The following is an 18,159-nucleotide window of genomic DNA, read 5'->3' as shown; positions in this document are numbered from 1 at the left end:
AGCAGTAGAGCTTGGAAACTGTTCCAGGAAGCCCCTTAGAGTCCACATGCCCTTTGCCAGCTGGCAGCCTAGGCAACTGTCATGGTGTTTAGTCACTTGAGAGGCTGTTGTATTACCTCAATCTTTTGTATTTACCTCTGGCATCTAGCTGGGACCCACACTGAATAGCACATAGCTCACATCATGGCCTATACTCACAAATCAAGTGTAGGGACGCTTCCCTTATCACCAGGGTTCACATCCTCTCATGCTTCCTGCTGATAGGTGACTAATTCTCTATCTGTATTCCTCCAGCTGCAAACCTGACTTCACTCTTCCTCCTACCCCAAAATTATGAGACAGCCTCCTTTTGAAATGCATGAATAGATGTTCAGTGAAGAAAATTTTGTATTTCTTCTTGAAGTCTTGATTCTGTTCTTTCCTGCATTGAGTATAATGAAATATGTGCATGTGTAATTTTTGCTGGAACAGTTACTGTAGGAGGATGACTACCAAGGTGTGCTCAGTGTTTCTGCTTACAAGTAGCTCAAGCAGGCAGAACAGAGCCAAGCCAACAAGAATCAGCTGAGAGTCAATGAACAGATTTAAACCATATTTAAAGCTCCACTAAGACCAATTTTTAACAAATGCTTTATTTGTGGTCACAGCCTTTAAAAACAGAACAGCCCTTAATCCTAACCCACTACATGAGTTTATTTCAAGTCAGTGCAGGGTAATGACAAGAAGGTGAAGTTGGATCCTGCACTTAAGTGGCTCTAAATAGGATGATATCTTTATACACAAAAGAGCTGATATGAGTGTGTGAGGCGGGAAACGAAGGAAAATAAACGTGGTGAACAACACGGAAGTTCTCAGGAATGGCTCCCTTGTCCTGAAGCTGCAGGGAGGGGAGGTTAGCTACAGCCCTGAAAATCTTTCCCACTGTAACACCGGGTAGGTAAATAAATACTAAAGCACTGTCAAAGGTCAACTTCTCTCAGGGATGGGAAGGAGGTGGTGGCACATAGCGCCCCAACGTTAGGATAATTCAGTAGTTATTGCTATAGACCTTTGTAGGTAACAATCTTCTTTTTAATTAGTATAAGATATTCACTAGCATTAACCCTTATGTTCCCAGTGCTTATTGGATGGAAGAAGGGGCAGCAAGGCAGAGACTCCATATATAATCCACTTTCTACCTAACAAGCTGGACTATTCTCAAACTGCTTGAACGAAGCTTTTACCTTTTCATGGAAGGCGAGAGGGCAGGAAAAGGAGAGAAAGTTTATCACTAGCAGCTTCCCAGGATACTTGGAAATGTTTGCTACTATCCTGTTTGCTAAACTCTGCAAGGGACTTTCACAGGATTCTCTTTGCTAACAGTTCCTACAAATTCCTTTTTGTACATCACATGGAATGACAAACCAGCTCCACGTTTTAATAAACTAAGCCCCCAAAGAGAGCAGGAAATAGGTGTCATCTCAAGAGACTTGAGCAAAAACTAAGCTAACTCCCCAGGAATAAATATGGCAAAGAGTGGTCTGAACTGAGCTCAAAGAGGCATTGGCTGGGGTTCCAGGTACACTCAGACAAGATCAGCCTGGCATCTGATTCCCATTGTACATACCCCTTCTGCCAACAGCACATACTCTGACGGCCAGCGCCTCTCAGTCTTCAGCCAATAAATCTGAAAAACCTAACATTCCATTAACAAGTCTGTATTATGTACATGATAGGAGACCAGACATCACTGCAAATGATCAATTACCCAAAAGTTAATTAAGTCTATTGAGATCACATTTTTAGTTCACATCAGCTCCACGTGCCCTCAACATCCCAACCCACCCCCATAAAGAAGCATTTCCTGGAGAGGGAAATTTAAGGAGATGGGAGGGGAGAGGGGCTCATGTAAGCTCTGAAGCCAGTGTGCTATGGAACTGCTGTGCACCAATGGTGTCTCTGTAACATCCTCCTCTTAGGCATCATGAAGATTGTTCTCAGCCAGGAGTATCTTCTCTCCGGGTTTAAAGGCTGGCATCCCCATGTAGGGGCAGCTGGCACAGCGGAATGCATCCCCCAGGTAACACTGCCAAGACAGAGAGGAGACAAAAACATCAGCTTGTTACCAAGGGCAGACAAAAACAAAGGGCAGGGTTTCCTGGTTTAAGTTCTCTTCCCAATGGGAAGTATTTTGCCCTACACAGAGGTACAATCTGCCCACCAGAGAATAAACCAGCATCGAAAGAATCTGCTTTCAGCCTCTAGCAATCGGCACAAACCTGGTTAGGTCAGGACTGAAGTCTGAAGTAGCCCGGGATTGAACAAACAAAGAATGAGTTTTTCCTGACCACACAAGAATGCAGTCTCTTCAGATTAGGGCTAAAGCCTAGCTGCTGTAACATCCAACTCTTGGGGCTCTCAGTTTCTCCAAACCATTCAGAAAATCCTGTTTCACTTTGAACACAGGTGGCTTCAGGGAGAGGAGATATCTTAGTAAATACTGAGCAGCTCAATGGATTCAAATTCAGCTCAGGTAGGTCATGAATGAGAATCATAACTATATGGAATGGGGAGACTTCAGTCTAGCTCTTCCTAGAGAGGTATCCATATCATAACAAGACGTGAATGTGCGCAGAGCAAGAAGTGGCTGCAAATACAACGGAAGTTACCACAGACCCATCAAAGCCAAATATTACAAAAGCTGATAGCCCTGCAGAGACAGAACGATTGCTTCTAGGCCACAAATACTGGTGAGTAAAGTCAACCCATAGGGAACAATCAGTAACTCAATAGAAAGTACTGTTTTTTTAAACTAGTTCTCAGATAAGAATACACTCTTTCCCTGTCTGTCTATACCACAGGATAGCTGGGAAGGATATTTACATTTCCACAAGCAGATCTGGGCTGCAGGCTCTCTCTCTTCTCCTGCTCCAGGTCCTCCGCAAGGCCACACGTGCTGCAGAAGAAATAGGATTCATCCTAAACCAGTTTGCAATGGCGTTAGCCACTGACTCTACCCACTCCACCCTCTGACATTTCTTCCTCAGTCCTCCACCCACGAGATTACAGCCGCAACATATCATTCCACCCAACGGGCTTTAGAGCATGCGCAGTCACTTACGCATCCACACACGCACCCCCGCTTTATTATCCTCTCTAATGTCATAGCCCATAGCCGTGGTTCTCAACTTATTCACCATTGTGGGCCACATATGCAGCTCTGTGTGTGTTATATTTATTGTGAGGATGTGGCCCACATACTACCTGTATGGCCCTGAGAATGTCACATGGGCTGTAGCTGTGTGCCGATTCGGCTGAAAGTGGCCCGTGGGCCGCTGGCTGAGAACCGAACCACTGGCCCATGTCGAGTGTCGAGTGTCCCAGTTGCTTGAACTTTCCTCTCTCCACCTAGCACATGCGGAAATGCTATCAAATACCAAGCTCTTATTTTAAAATCTACATGCAGTATTTCTCTGGAAGAAAACTGAGGAAGAGTCGTGGTTTTAAAAAGAGCCTGCATGAATCCTGTGGTTGCCCCCAAGTGAGTCCGTGTGTTGGGGGAGAACTATTCATCTCACAGGGGAACATTTACGCCTGGGATATAAGTAAACGGATTTTAAAACTCTCTAGTTACACCAGCATACACCCTTAATGTAGATTCACTTAAAAATAGTTTAAATCTTCTTTAAAAATCAAGTTAGCTTATTTTTAAAAAAATTATCTAGTTATACTATTGCAATTTTAATACACAGAAACCCTTGACAAAATTTAGGAGATTTATGCACTAGAATCTAATTTTTGAAAAATTCTACAAAAGGAAATTCACTTGGCTAACAGATTTCTGAATGTGTTTCTTAAACTAAATACCAAAATACACTAAGGGTTAAAAAAAAGTAAAGATACCAATGAATAATTCTTTGGAAAAACAGCACCATACCCTGCTCTTTTTTAAAGGGCAATGGTTAAATCTGATTTGAAGTCAGCACATTCACCAACACATCAAGTCTTGTACTCACCAGTTCTTGCAGGCTTTCTTTTTACCCAATTCCTTACAGGATGGAGCTTTGAGAGAAGATGGATCTGGTTTCTTCAGATCCTCAGAATCTAGCAACTCATCTGAGTCCAGGAGATCCTGAAAGAGACAACATGGAGGAAGAAACAACAAACGAAGGAAATTGGCTTAACAGGGACACTGCCAATGTTAGATTCAAAGAAATGACAACACCTGGCATAGCTTGTACCTATGCGTCAGAATTATGCTCCATGCAATAAACCTCTCACCATGTAATATTTTTAGGAGTGGTGGGTGAAATTCTGTGGCCTGCATTGTGCAGGAGGTCAGACTAGATGATCATAATGGTCCCTTCTGGCCTAAATATCTATGAATCTATGAATATTAGAGGAATTTTTCCATATGGCTCTCACTCCACCCTCTCCTCTGTAAAGCCCTACTGAGTACTGTGGGTTAAAGTTCATGAAACTTCTAAGTTTTGTGTGGAAAACTAAAACAGAACTTACCATTCCCTCATCATCCATATCATTAGCAGAGAGAGTCCACAGCTTTGCAGCAGCGGGGTCCACAGCAGGCTTGCCTGGAGCCAAAACAAGAGAGACATAGACCATGATCACACATAGCATGAATCAGACCTGCTCCCAGCAAGGAAATGGTTCCAATATCACTCTTGAAAAACTCACTCCCTGCGCAGTAGTGCCTTTTATCATACTGCACCCTACCTGTGGAACACTCTCACTGTTCTCAGAAGCCAACCACCGGCTCTCTCGCTCAAATCCATCTTCAAACCTGATTTGTGCAAGGAATCCTCTGTCCACTTCTCCTCATCCTTCATCAAAGGTCAGTTATGAAAAAAAGAAGTGACAATATCCTCCCCGGCCCACCCATTTTTGACAGCAAAATGAAATGTCATTTATAGATGCTGCATCTCTTCACAATATGATCACCCCTTTTATTTCTTGTTTTGTTTGAAATGCAGAGAAATAGTTAGCTGACATTAGAGCAGGCATTGCTGCTGGGAGCCAAGACAGCTCCAGTAATCTGATCACCATTCATATCCTTCAAAGATCTTGCATAGACCCATTTGCACAAAGGAAGGAAGGAAGGAAGGGACTGGGTAGTAATGGTGTTTCTAATAAGGTTAAAAACAAAACAAAACCTATAGAAAATCCTTTATGCAGCTCTCTGTATGCATTACAAAGCAACAGGAAAGGGCACAGGTTTCCCTCCTCCTTTGCTTTGCAGTTAACCTTTGAAACAGAAATGGAAGCTTCCAACAGATACAAAATGGTTGTTAACCAAGATTATAGAGAACCATGTTTTCATTAAGCATTCAAAATTATTATGTTCTCCATTGTACAACGTAAGGAGTTCATACGCTCCCAGCACATATACCAGCCTTCTCTTCGCTCTTACCTGATGAAGCAGACTTCTTAGCAAAGGAAAGTTTGAGCTGACTTGAGGATCCCACTTCAAAGTTGGGTTTCTTGCCTTCCATTTGAACAGACAAAAGGTCATTGCCTTGGTAACTCAGATGCTCTTGGACTGACTGGGTTTCCTCAGGGGTCAAAGGCTCCTTCTGCAGCTGGAATGCAAGACACAGTGAGTGTTAATCCTTGTACAGAACTGCCATATTCCAATGCCCTGTGTGGTAACATCAGACCATACAGAGAAGGGTTTCGCCCCTATCCCATGATGTTGAATTATACCTCAAACTGGCTCATTCTCCCAGCTTGCACAAAGTGGATCACGGCTCTGGTGCTTGCTCAGCTGGTGATATTACACAGCTTACTGCCACTATTCATTTGAAGATAAACGGATTTTTTTTTTTTAAATTGCAAAGAAAACTCTTATTCATGCAGTACTAAAAGCACAGTTTTCGTTGCTGGTTGTGCTGTTGCATATTTAAAGGCACACTAACATGGCAATACGGTGAATAACTAGCATCCCTTTTGGAAGCCTCTACTCTACATTATACAGTCCTGAAATGGGTGCTCTCAGGAGGTAGTTAGTGCATATACACATACCTCCTTGACTTCCACCAGTCCAGAAAGCGTCAGAGCCGTGGGGAGCCTGGCTGCTGTCTTGATTCTGCTGTTGTTACCTGGGAAACATGACAGGGAAGGCAAAACAAAGCTCATTATTAAGAACTAGATGTGTTGCTTCTAATGTGAAAGGACTGACAGTGCTTTAGAAGGCAGCATTCCAGCTAATCCCTTTGTTTACATGTTTCTTTCCTAATCACTCTGGGCACATCTGGGAAATCAGCCATTCAAACAGGCTCTTCAACTCTGAGACTATTAATTAGTTCAAAATTATGCTCTTGACAACTACATTAAGCTCACGAAGGATTCTCCAGCATCCAAGAAAAAAAATCATCTCCACCTACTAAAGAGAAAAATGGGAGCTCCCACTTTGACAGGCTCATGGAAGTCCTCAAAAATATAAAGTCCTAAAAAATATGAAGTTCAGAAATATACATTAAAGAGCTCATTCCAGAAGGCATCAGGTCTTACACCGACTGATTTAATTAACAGCTTTGGTCCATCTGTTCTCCATTGGGTAGCTGGCATTACCTACTAGAAAGGCTCTATTCACATTTTTTGTAAATTGTGATAGTACAAGATGCACCGTCTCTCTCCTAAACTTCACTTTATCTTTTTTAGATTATGCAAGTACCTAACGGCCCCAGTCAAGATCCAAGCCCTGTTGTGCTACAGGGTAAAAGACGGTCCCAGCCACTAACAGCTCATGATCTAATTTTACTTTCACAGAGGCCCAGAAACCTGACTTAAGTCACTACAAACTCTAGCATCAGCTCTGTGCATCTGCTAATCATAGCGGTATGCTTACAAGAGTAAGTCTTTCTCTGCTCTTACATTTTTGATACAAGATGGTCACCAGCAGAGATTCCACCATGACAGTGATAAGCTCAGACACAAGATCACGCCTTGCTGCTTACGTTAATGAATCACAGCCACAGAACTACTCTTTATGTTGACTACCATCCACAGCTCTTGGCCCTTTAGCTTTGGCCTAATCCTCCATGAAAGTATGTTTGGTTGCCTCAGATCCAGGGGCAAGAACATAGCAGACTCGCTCTTACCTATTTGTGCAGCCACTGGTTCTTTCAGAAGGACACGACCCCCTGGCTTGAGTATCCGAGCTATTTCTGCCAGCACCTCTGCATTGTGCAGTGTCATACTGCCTGGTACCATGCCTGACAGAACCACATCAAAGCTGGACTCCGCATGAGCCGCTGAAAAGAAGGAAAGATGAAGAGAGAAAAAACAGACAAGTGTATCTTACCAGCTAGCTCCTCTCTGATCTCCTTCGTACACATGCACGTGACAATCATACCACATGGCGTCCATTAATAAGGCTACGATTTTGTCATGGAGGTCATGGAAGTCACGGAATCCGTGACTTCCAAAGACTTCCGTGACTTCAGGCCTGGCGGCTGGGAGCTGTAGGGTCCTGCTGCCTCCCGCAGTGGTAGGGAGCTGTGAGGTATGTCTGCTGCCCTCAAGCTCTCAACTGCTGTGGGCAGGAGAACCCCTACAGTTCCCAGCTGCCACAAGGGGGAGGGGGTTCAGGGGGATCCCCGCAGCTTCCCAGCCCCCATGGCAGGGCAGGGGGACGCCACAGCTCCCTGCTGCTGGGGAGGGAGCAGGGGGACCCTGTAGCTCCCCTCCGCCATGGGTGGTGGGGGCCCTGGAGCTCCCAGCCAGCCCGCAGCTGGCCAGTCCCTTCACATTTTATCATGGATATTTTTAGTAAAAGTCAGGGACAGGTCACAGGCTTCAGTGAATTTTTCATTCTTGCCCATGACCTGCCCCTGACTTTTACTAAAAATATCCATGGCAAAATCGTAGCCTTATCCATTAACAATCATCAGTGATGAAACAAACATGACTAGGGTGTATAGTTTTCTTGTATACTACTAGCAGTAGAAGTCACAAAAGGATTTCTACCTTTATACTTAAAGATGCCCTAGGTTACAAATCAAGGAAAATGCTAGCTCACATCCATTAACATACCCACAGAGCATGACACTGCCCTTACACCAAAATGTGTGGCAAAAATTATATCCCCATTCTTACAATGGGACAGTTGGTCAATATTTTCCACGGATACGCGGCTCTCAGGTCCCACCAATGCCTGAATCTTAGCCACCAGATTCTTCAGTCCTTCAACAGGCGAGGAGCTATCCCAGATCACTGCCACACGCTGGCCAACTGAGATTCCATACGCTGCCATATCGCTGGACCTGAAAGTGCCAGATTGAGAAAGGAAGAAATCAGTGCCAAGGCCACCATGAAGAAAGTGGATTTTCACTTAATCCAGAGGGTTACCCTCTTAAGAATTAGGATAATTCCTTGGGCACTGAAAACAGAGTTCCCATATCTGTATGTTTACATAGCATGAAGAAATACCATCTCTCTGTCTAAGAGTATAATTCAATTTCTCTCAAGTTGTGATGCTTGCTTCCTCCAGGAGGATCTGCCAGGCGCAGTGCAAACCAAGTTAAAGGGAAGTGGGAAAGATGGGATTATATAATCCCAAGATAGAAATGAATCGGCAATATTAAGCGCTCAACAGCCACTTCTGCTTGTGACAGTGACCCAGCAAAGAAGTAGTTAATATATCCCCCTTGTACATGAGGAGAACATACATCTTAGTTTCAGCATCCCCAATCATCCAAATTAAGGCCCTTTGCTCTCCTCCTGACATTTCTTTTTTGAAGAAGTGCTCACATTTGGGGAAACTCAAGTATGGTGAGGGCAGCAATAGTGAAAGTTTGAGAAATCCTGTCCTGCGGCCCACAATGTGTAACAACTTGACAACCATTTCTCTAGTTGTTTTCATCAGGTGGAACTATTACTAATTAGGAACTGGTTTACTACACTCAGAGATTGCTTAACTCACCATATTTTCTTCTCATTCCTTAAATATCTCCAATTTTAAAATTAGTTTTACATTATCCTTGCCTATTGTACCACTGTGACACACTGTACCCCATTTAACATTCTGTAAACCCATAGTCACCACTTTTATACAGTCATATGTTGTACAAAGTATGCCTTGTGAGGTACCATTTGAAAATTCATAATCTACTGAGCATCACTATCCTGTGGAAATATGTGTAGTGACACTATGTGTAAAGTTTCAGAGTAGCAGCCATGTTAGTCTGTATTCGCAAAAAGAAAAGGAGTGCTTGTGGCACCTTAGAGACTAACCAATTTATTTGAGCATAAGTTTTCGTGAGCTACAGCTCACTTCATCGGATGCATCTTATGCTCAAATAAATTTTAGTCTCTAAGGTGCTCACTATGTGTAAAGTTATAAGTAGGGCTGTCCAGTGGTTAAAAAATTAATCGCAATTAATCGCATTGTTAAACAATAATAGAATAGTATTTATATAAATATTTTTGGATGTTTTCTACATTTTCAAATATATTGATTTCAATTACAACACAGAATACAAAGTGTACAGTGCTCACTATATTTATTTTTGATTACAAATATTTGCACTGTAAAAACAAAATAGTATTTTTCAATTCACCTAATACAAGTACTGTACTGCAATGTCTTTACCATGAAAGTTGAGCTTACAAATGTAGAATTATGTGGTAAAGATTCATATGTCCCTTCATGCTTCAACCACCGTTCTAGAGGACATGCATCCATGCCGATTGACAGGTTCTACTTGATAACTATCCAAAGAAGAGCGGACTAACACATGTTCATTTTCATCATCTGGGTCAGATGCCACCAGCAGAAAGCTGATTTTCTTTTTTGGTGGTTTGGGTTCTGTAGTTTCCGCATCTGAGTGTTCCTCTTTTAAGACTTCTGAAAGCATGTGCCACACCTGTCCCTCTCAGATTCTGGACAACACTTCAGATTCTTAAACCTTGAGTTGAGTGCTGTAGCTATTTTTAGAAATCTCACATTGGTACCTTCTTTGCGTTTTGTCAAATCTGCTGTGAAAGCGTTCTTAAAATAAACGTGCTGGGTCGTCATCCGAGACTGCTAGAACATGAAACAGATGGCAGAATGTGGGTAAAACAGAACAGGAGACATGCAATTCTCCCCCAAGGAATTTAGTCACAAATTTAATTAATGCTTTTTTTTTTAAAACTAGCATCATCAGCATGGAAGCATGTCCTCTGGAACGGTGGCCTAAGCATGAAGGGGCATACGAAGGTTTAGCATATCTGGCAGGTAAATACCTTGTACTGTCAGCTACAAAAGTGCCAAGCGAATGCCTGTTCTCACTTTCAGGTGACATTATAAATAAGAAGCAGGCAGCAGTATCTTCCGTAAATGTAAACAAACTTGTTTTGTCTTAGCGATTGCCTGAACAAGAAGTAGGACTGAGTGGATGTGTAGGCTCTAAAGTTTTACATTGTTTTGCTTTTGAGTACAGTTATGTAACAAAAAAAACCTCTACATTTGTAAGTTACACTTTCAGGATAAAGAAATCACACGACAGTACTTGTATGAGGTGAATTGAAAAATACTGTTTCTTTTGTTTATCATTTTTACAGTGCAAATATTTGTAAGAAGAAATAATAATATAAAGTGAGCACTGTACACTTTGTATTCTGTGTTGTAAAAGAAATCAATATATTTGAAAATGTAGAAAAATATCCAAAATATTTAATAAATTTCAATTGGTATTCTATTGTTTAACAGGATGATTAATCGCGATTACTTTTTTTAATTGCAATTAATTTTTTTGAGTTAATTGCGCAAGTTAACTGCAATTAATCAACAGCCCTAGTTATAAGTTTTACTGTATGATGTTACTGAAGTACGTTATAACTCTGGAGAATGCCCACAGGCGAGCTCTTCAGACACAAAGGAGTGTCTAACACCCAGCCAGGTGTTAAAGAGACATTGTCCAGCAGGGAGAAAGGAAACAAGAAATATACGTTGCATAGAGGGACATTTCAAATCTCAAGTACACAACAGACTGTTGGTCACCTGCACCCCAGCTGGGGGTCAACATGAAAGAGAGGAGGCGGGTATAAAATAAGACAATGACTTCCTCATTACCTCTCCACTCTCCCATCTCTACTCACAGAGCAAGATTGTTTGAAAGACAAAGAAGTAGAGACCTGCAAATCTGCAGATATCTGTGGACCATTTTTGTGGATTGGATGCCAATACAAATTTTGTATCCATGCAGGGCTCTACAAAGAAGCATCACTGAACTAGACGAGTGGTCCCAGGCTGTAGGGGGATCCAGCCTGCAAACTAAGAACTGTGAACTATGAACTACCTGCAGCATTTGGTGGGGTAAGAAAGTTCCTTGCTTCAAATTTTATTTAGCTTGGTAAAGTTTAAGAATTAGACTGCGATTTTATCATTTTATTTCTTTTTGTAACCAATTCTGACTTTTTACCACTCTATCATTTATAATCACTTAAAATCTATCTTTCTATATTTAATAAACTTGTTTTAATATTTCATCTAAACCATTGAGCTTCGACTGGTGTGGCTGGGGAATCTGCTCAGGTTAACAAGGGCTGGTGCATATACATTTCTTTGATAAAATGATGGACTTATGAGCTTGCACTGTCCAAGGGGATCTTGAGCTGTGTAAGATGCACATTTCTGGGGTGCAAGGCTGGGGGGATTTGCGGGTGTTTCCCTGTATACAGTTCATGAATGCTCTCCCATCCACTCATGTAACTTTGTTGGGTGTGTTTTCACATGCTAATGGCTGTGCGTGAGCAATGCCTGGAGGGGCTACTTTTCACTAGCAGAGCAGTGTGTGAGGTATCCTGAGCTAGAGAGTTAAGGGGGCACAGATTCCACAGTCCAGCTTGTACCCGGGGGGATGTGACAACCAAACATTTGACTATGTCAAAACGAGTAAAAGTACAAAAGATGGCTGGTCATTTGCCTTTACAACAAAAATGGAAGGTTCTTTTCAGTTACAATAAGGTTTCTGTTGCGCTACACCAGGCATCTCAGATAGGCGGCCACAGGACTACAATTCAGGGTGGAAAGCACTCTACCCTACTTCTTGGGTCTTATCTCAGTCTCACATACATTTTAATCAACTGGTCTCTGAACTCAAGATTGTTCCCTCCCAAAAATGGGCAAGAAAAGAATCCTGAATTTAAAGAGCAGCAAAGCTACAAACCTCCAACAACTGAGGAATTCTTCAGCAGTCAGTGAAAGCTGGACACACAGGTGCACTGCTCACTTTCCCTGAGTCAAGGCAGCTGAGTTACACATATTGAAATATGCAACACATTTATGAACCTTCCCTCTTTACGGAGAAGAGTTCAAAGCAGTTTCCCTAGATTTCTACATAAAACTTCTGGAGGAGAATCATTTTTCCATCTTCCCAAAATTCATTGCATTGTTGTCCTCATTCAACTGAGCCTGAGCACGTATGCGAGTAATGCACTTTAACTTTCATCTCATAGGCTTGAGTCACTTGTACGTGTTCAAATTGGAGGCCTGCCCTTTCTTTTTTTCCTGGAAAAATAAGTTGAAACATTTAGATGTAACTAAAATCAGGTGAAAATTAAAGGTCCACTTTTTGTTAATATTTTCATATATGGGTTCTAATCCATCCAACTTTGAAAAAGTTTCTATTACTGAAGCTTGTTAAAATCACTTAGGGAGGTTACTATAAAATTATATCAGAATTCATTATTTCAAGAATTACAGAAGCATGGGACTTATAATTGAGGTGAAAGATTTCTTATTCTAAAGGCATGGTCTACATTTAAAAACAATTATACTGGCATAACTGGCAGTCAGGGGTGTGAATCCCCAGAGTAGATGCCTTGTTGTTCGCAGAGGTGGTGTTCCCACACCGGCACAAAAACTCTGTCGTGTACACTGCGTCTATACTAGGGGGTTATGCTGACATAGGCACTGGAGTACAGTAGAATTAGACTCAGGCTACATCTGTAAGAGATGGGTGTGATTCCCAAACTCGTGCTAGCTCTCATCTCAAGTAGCGTGCTAAGTAGCGTAGTGCAGCTGCGATAACATGGGCAGTAGCAGCTCACGCTAGCCCCCCAGAGTCTGTACCACCCATGGGGTTTGGGCAGGTTTGTACTCAGGGCAGCTAGCACATGTCATTGCGCCTACCACAGTCACCCCTCCTATTTTTAGCGTGCTAGGTCAGATAAGAGCTAACACAAGTATGTTTACATGAGCACGGGATCACACCCCTAGCTGGTAATGTAGACGCAGCCGTATTCTCTGTGGATCAAACCCAGCTCAGGTAAGTAGTGAGCAAAGTCACTGCTAAGTAGTGACTCTTTGGTAACCTTTGTGAAATCAATTAGTAGTCTCAGTTCAATTCCTAGCAGACATGTATATGCAACACCAAAACCACTGCCACAATGGTCACCATTTTAAGCAACCTCAGAAGAGAGGCCAAGGATGGACGGACACTAGACGGTGTTCTCATCCCTTCTGGGGGGCTCTCTAAACTAGGAAGAAGCATATTAGCAGAGCAAAGCAGAGTGTTCTGGACTGCTTTTGCCCATGCTGCAGATAGAGGATTTCACTTTAAATACTATCATTTTGCATCAGTCACAACCTAAACAAAGTTCCATTTTTCACAAACCCTTACACATACACTACAGAATTCCAAATTAAATTTCCTAGAGTACAAAAATGTGGAGTATCAAACCATGGAGCTCCCAGTGGCCTAGAACTAAGCATCACTGCAGTGCTCCAAGCTATTACTGCTGTTGGTGAGCATTTTAAGTACGTTCCCTCATGCAGATCTTGTTAACAAGAACACAGGAAAGGGAGGATTAAACCTCTTGGAGGAGCAGAGCCAGGCAAGTGCTTACAGGGATTAGGAAACAGCCACATGGAGCAGTTTCACAGCTGGGATGCAAAAGCCGGTATTAATGTAATTGGGAATAAAACCATTTTCTCGAGGGATGCTGGAAATTTTCCAGTTCACTCAGAAAACCGGGAAGATCTGGTCGGTGGAGAAGTTACTGGCGTTATTCCTTCTCTGAGAGTCTGATGAGCAATTAACATGTATAGGAGTCACACATGCACATCAACAGGACAGACACTACAGGGAGACTCTGTATTTTGTGGCATTAGCCACAGAAATTCCGTGCCAGAAAACAGGTCTTGGGACACCGCTCTTCCCAAAAAGCTTCTTTATTCACCGAGTCTCTGTTCAGTTTTTACCTCTACTTCAGACAGATGCACAAAACCTTTGATCTTAAGCTACTTTTTCTTACCAACCTAAGACTTACTGTCTGACTACACATCAGAAGGACTGCTGAGAGAAATCCACTGGGAACAGCACAGCTTTCTTTGAAGCTTTCTTTTTACTATCCACATTACACAATACTAAACTTAAAGTTTTATTACATGAATGCTGGTTATGTCAGCAATTAGCAAGAGGCGAACACACCTCTCGCTCCTGTGCTTCTCTTTCAAACTAAGGAGGCAACATTACGCTCAGGGAAAGAGAGATGATTAATAAAGATTACAGCACCTGAGAAAGTGGGACATGCCCACAGTTCACCACACAAAATTGTTTCAAGTTGGTAATAGATCTGGCACTTGGAAACGTTCAAACAAAACACAGAAAAACTCCTTCCCACAACAATAAAATAGCCCCCATCAGCAATTAAGTTGCCCAAGCCACACTTCTTTCTACAAATACAGACAGAGTGGGAGGAGAGCAATACAGCAGTGCACAGACAATCCAGGAAGCTTTTAGAAAGTGTAGGGGACAATTTCCTGGTGCAAGTGCTGGAGGAATCAACCAGGGCCAGAGCTCTTCTTGACCTGCCGCTCACAAACAGGGAAGAATTAGTAGGGGAAGCAAAAGTGGATGGGAACCTCGAAGGCAGTGATCATGAGATGGTCAAGTACAGGATGCTGACACAAGGAAGAAAGGAGAGCAGCAGAATACGGACCCTGGACTTCAGAAAAGCAGACTTTGACTCCCTCAGGGAACTGATGGGCAAGATCCCCTGGGAGAATAACATGAGGGGGAAAGGAGTCCAGGAGAGCTGGCTGTGTTTTAAAGAATCCTTATTGACGTTCAAGGAACAAACCATCTCGATGTGTAGAAAGAACAGTAAATATGGCAGGGGCTTGGCTTAACAGTGAAATCCTTGCTGATCTTAAACACAAAAAAGAAGCTGACAAGAAGTGGAATATTGGACAGATGTCCAGGGAGGAGCATAAAAATATTGCTCAGGCATACAGGAGTGAAATCAGGAAGGCCAAATCACACTTGGAGTTGTAACTAGCAAGAGATGTTAAGAGTAACAAGAAGGGTTTCTTCAGGTGTGTTAGCAACAAGAAGAAAGTCAAGGAAAGTGTGGGCCCCTTACTGAATGAGGGAGGCAACCTAGTGACAGAGGATGTGGAAAAAGCCAATGTACTCTATGCTTTTTTGCCTCTGTCTTCACAAACAAGGTCAGCTCCCAGACTACTGCACTGGGCAGCATAATATGGGGAGGAGGTGACCAGCCCTCTGTGGAGAAAGAAATGGTTCAGACTATTCAGGAAAGCTGGACGAGCACAAGTCCATGGGGCCAGATGCACTGCATCTGAGGGTGCTAAAGGAATGGGCGGATGTCATTGAAGAGCCGTTGGCCGTTCTCTTTGAAAACTCATGGCGATTGAGGGAAGTCCTGGACGACTGGAAAAAGGCTAATGTAGTGCCCATGTTTAAAAAAAGGGAAGGAGGAGGATCTGGGGAACTACAGGCCAGTCAGCCTCACCTCAGTCCCTGGAAAAATCATGGAGCAGGTCCTCAAGGAATCAATATTGAAGTACTTAGAGGAGAGGAAAGTGATCAGGAACAGTCAGCATGGATTCACCAAGGGCAAGTCATGCCTGACTAATCTAATTGCCTTCTATGACGAGATAACTGGCTCTGTGGATGAAGGGAAAGCGGTGGACGTGTTGTTCCTTGACTTTAGCAAAGCTTTTCACACTGTCTCCCACAGTATTCTTGCCAGCAAGTTCAAGAAGTATGGGCTGGATGAATGGACTATATGGTGGATAGAAAGTTGGGTAGATTGTCGGGCTAAACGGGTAGTGATCAATGGCTCCATGTCTAGCTGGCAGACGGTATCAAGTGGAGTGCCCCAAGGGTCGGTCCTGGGGCCGGTTTTGTTCACTATCTTCATAAATGATCTGGAGGATGGTGTGGATTGCACCCTCAGCAAGTCTGCAGATGACACTAAAGTGGGGGGAGTGGTAGATACGCTGGAGGATAGGGATAGGATACAGAGGGACATAGACAACTTAGAGGATTGGGCCAAAAGAGATCTGATGAGGTTCAACAAGTGCAGAGTCCTGCACTTAGGAAGGAAGAATCCCATGCACCGCTACAGACTAGGGACCGAGTGGCTAGGCAGCAGTTCTGTAGCAAAGGACCTAGGGGTTACAGTGGACGAGAAGCTGGATACGAGTCAACAGTGTGCCCTTGTTGCCAAGAAGGCTAACAGCATTTTGGGATGTATAAGTAGGGGCATTGCCAGCAGATCGAGGGACATGATCGTTTCCCTCTATTTGACATTGGTGAGGCCTCATCTGGAGTACTGTGTCCTGTTTTGGGCCCCACACTGCAAGAAGGATGTGGAAAAATTGGAAAACGTCCAGCGGAAGGCAACAAAAATGATTCGGGGACTGCAACACATGACTTATGAGGAGAGGCTGAGGGAACTGGGATTGTTTAGTCTGCAGAAGAGAAGAATGAGGACGGATTTGATAGCTGCTTTCAACTATCTGAAAGGGGGTTCCAAAGAGGATGGATCTAGACTGTTCTCAGTGGTAGCAGATGACAGAACAAGGAGTAATGGTCTCAAGTTGCAGTAGGGGAGGTTTACGTTGGATATTAGGAAAAACTTTTTCACTAGGAGCGTGGTTAAGCACTGGAATGGATTACCTAGTGAGGTAGTGGAATCTCCTTCCTTAGAGGTTTTTAAGGTCAGGCTTGACAAAGCCCTGGCTGGGATGATTTAATTGGGGATTGGTCCTGCTTTGAGCAGGGGGTTGGACTAGATGACCTCCTGAGGTCCCTTCCAACCCTGATATTCTATGATTCTCTGAGGCCTTTAATAAGGCTTCCAGATATCTGGGGGTGGAGGGGAGAGATGGGAGAAGCATGCTGGCAAATCAAAGCAACATGATTTTTTAGGTGCTTCAGAGCAATTCAGACAGTCAACGGCAGTAGAGGTAGCAAGTCAAAAAATACCCAAGAATCAGATCTCCAATGCCAAGTACAATAAGGTTTTCAGAAGGGCTGTCGATTAATTGCAGTTAACTCATGCAATTAACTCAAAAAATTGAGTTAATGATTAATTTTTTATCGTGATTAATCGTACTGTTAAACAATATAATATCAATTGAAATTTATTAAATATTTTAAGAATTTTTTCTACATTTTCAAATATGTTGATTTCTATTACAACACAGAATACAAAGTGTACAGTTCCCACTTTACATTATTTTTATTACAAATATTTGCACTGTAAAAATGATAAAAGAAACAGTATTTTTCAATTGACCGCATACAAGTATTGTAGTGCAATCTCTTTATCATGACAGTGTAACTTACAAATGTAGATTTTTTTTTGTTACATAACCACTCAAAAACAAAACAATGTAAAATTTCAAAGCCTACAAGTCCACTCAGTCCTACTTGTTCAGCCAACCGCTAAGACAAACAAGTTTGTTTACATTTACGGAAGATAATACTGCCCAATTATTACAAGGTCACCTGAAAGTGAGAACAGGCATTCGCATGGCACTTTTGTAGCCAGCACTGCGAAGTATTTACACTTCAGATATGTTAAACATTTGCATGCCCCTTTATGCTTTGGCCGCCATTCCAGAGGACATGCTTCCATGTTGATGATGCTCATTAAAAAAAAACCAAACATTAATTAAATTTGTGACTGAACTCCTTGGGGGAGAATTCTACGTCTCCTGCTCTGTTTTACCCACATTCTGCCATATACTTCATGTTATAGCAGTCTCGGATGATGACCCAGCACACGTTCATTTTAAGAACACTTTCACAGCAGATTTGACAAAACGCAAAGAAGGTACCAATGTGAGATTTCTAAAAATAGCTACAGCACTTGACTCAAGGTTTAAGAATCTGAAATGTTGTCCAAAATCTGTGGGAC

The 18,159-nt window shown here is 42.6% G+C and overlaps 1 protein-coding gene across 1 annotated transcript in view; it reads right to left on the bottom strand.

The window, feature by feature from the left end:
• Positions 1-614: 614 nt before the first annotated feature.
• The window catches only part of CIAPIN1 (cytokine induced apoptosis inhibitor 1), a 21,053-nt gene continuing 3,508 nt past the window's right edge, over positions 615-18,159 (bottom strand). Inside the window, exons 2-9 of the mRNA XM_048816613.2 lie at positions 8,095-8,261; positions 7,098-7,250; positions 6,019-6,095; positions 5,408-5,576; positions 4,498-4,571; positions 3,996-4,111; positions 2,863-2,935; positions 615-2,065 (exon numbers count right to left, since the gene is read on the bottom strand). Coding sequence (XP_048672570.1) covers positions 1,955-2,065; positions 2,863-2,935; positions 3,996-4,111; positions 4,498-4,571; positions 5,408-5,576; positions 6,019-6,095; positions 7,098-7,250; positions 8,095-8,251 — 930 coding nt within the window. The 5' untranslated portion in view covers positions 8,252-8,261 and the 3' untranslated portion in view covers positions 615-1,954. The remainder of the gene's footprint in view (positions 2,066-2,862; positions 2,936-3,995; positions 4,112-4,497; positions 4,572-5,407; positions 5,577-6,018; positions 6,096-7,097; positions 7,251-8,094; positions 8,262-18,159) is intronic.

This window comes from Caretta caretta, chromosome 12, assembly GCF_965140235.1.
Source record: "Caretta caretta isolate rCarCar2 chromosome 12, rCarCar1.hap1, whole genome shotgun sequence".
NCBI lineage: Eukaryota > Metazoa > Chordata > Testudines > Cheloniidae > Caretta > Caretta caretta.
The sequence above is the reverse complement of the archived record's forward strand: the minus strand, read 5'-3'. Positions and strand labels throughout refer to the sequence as shown.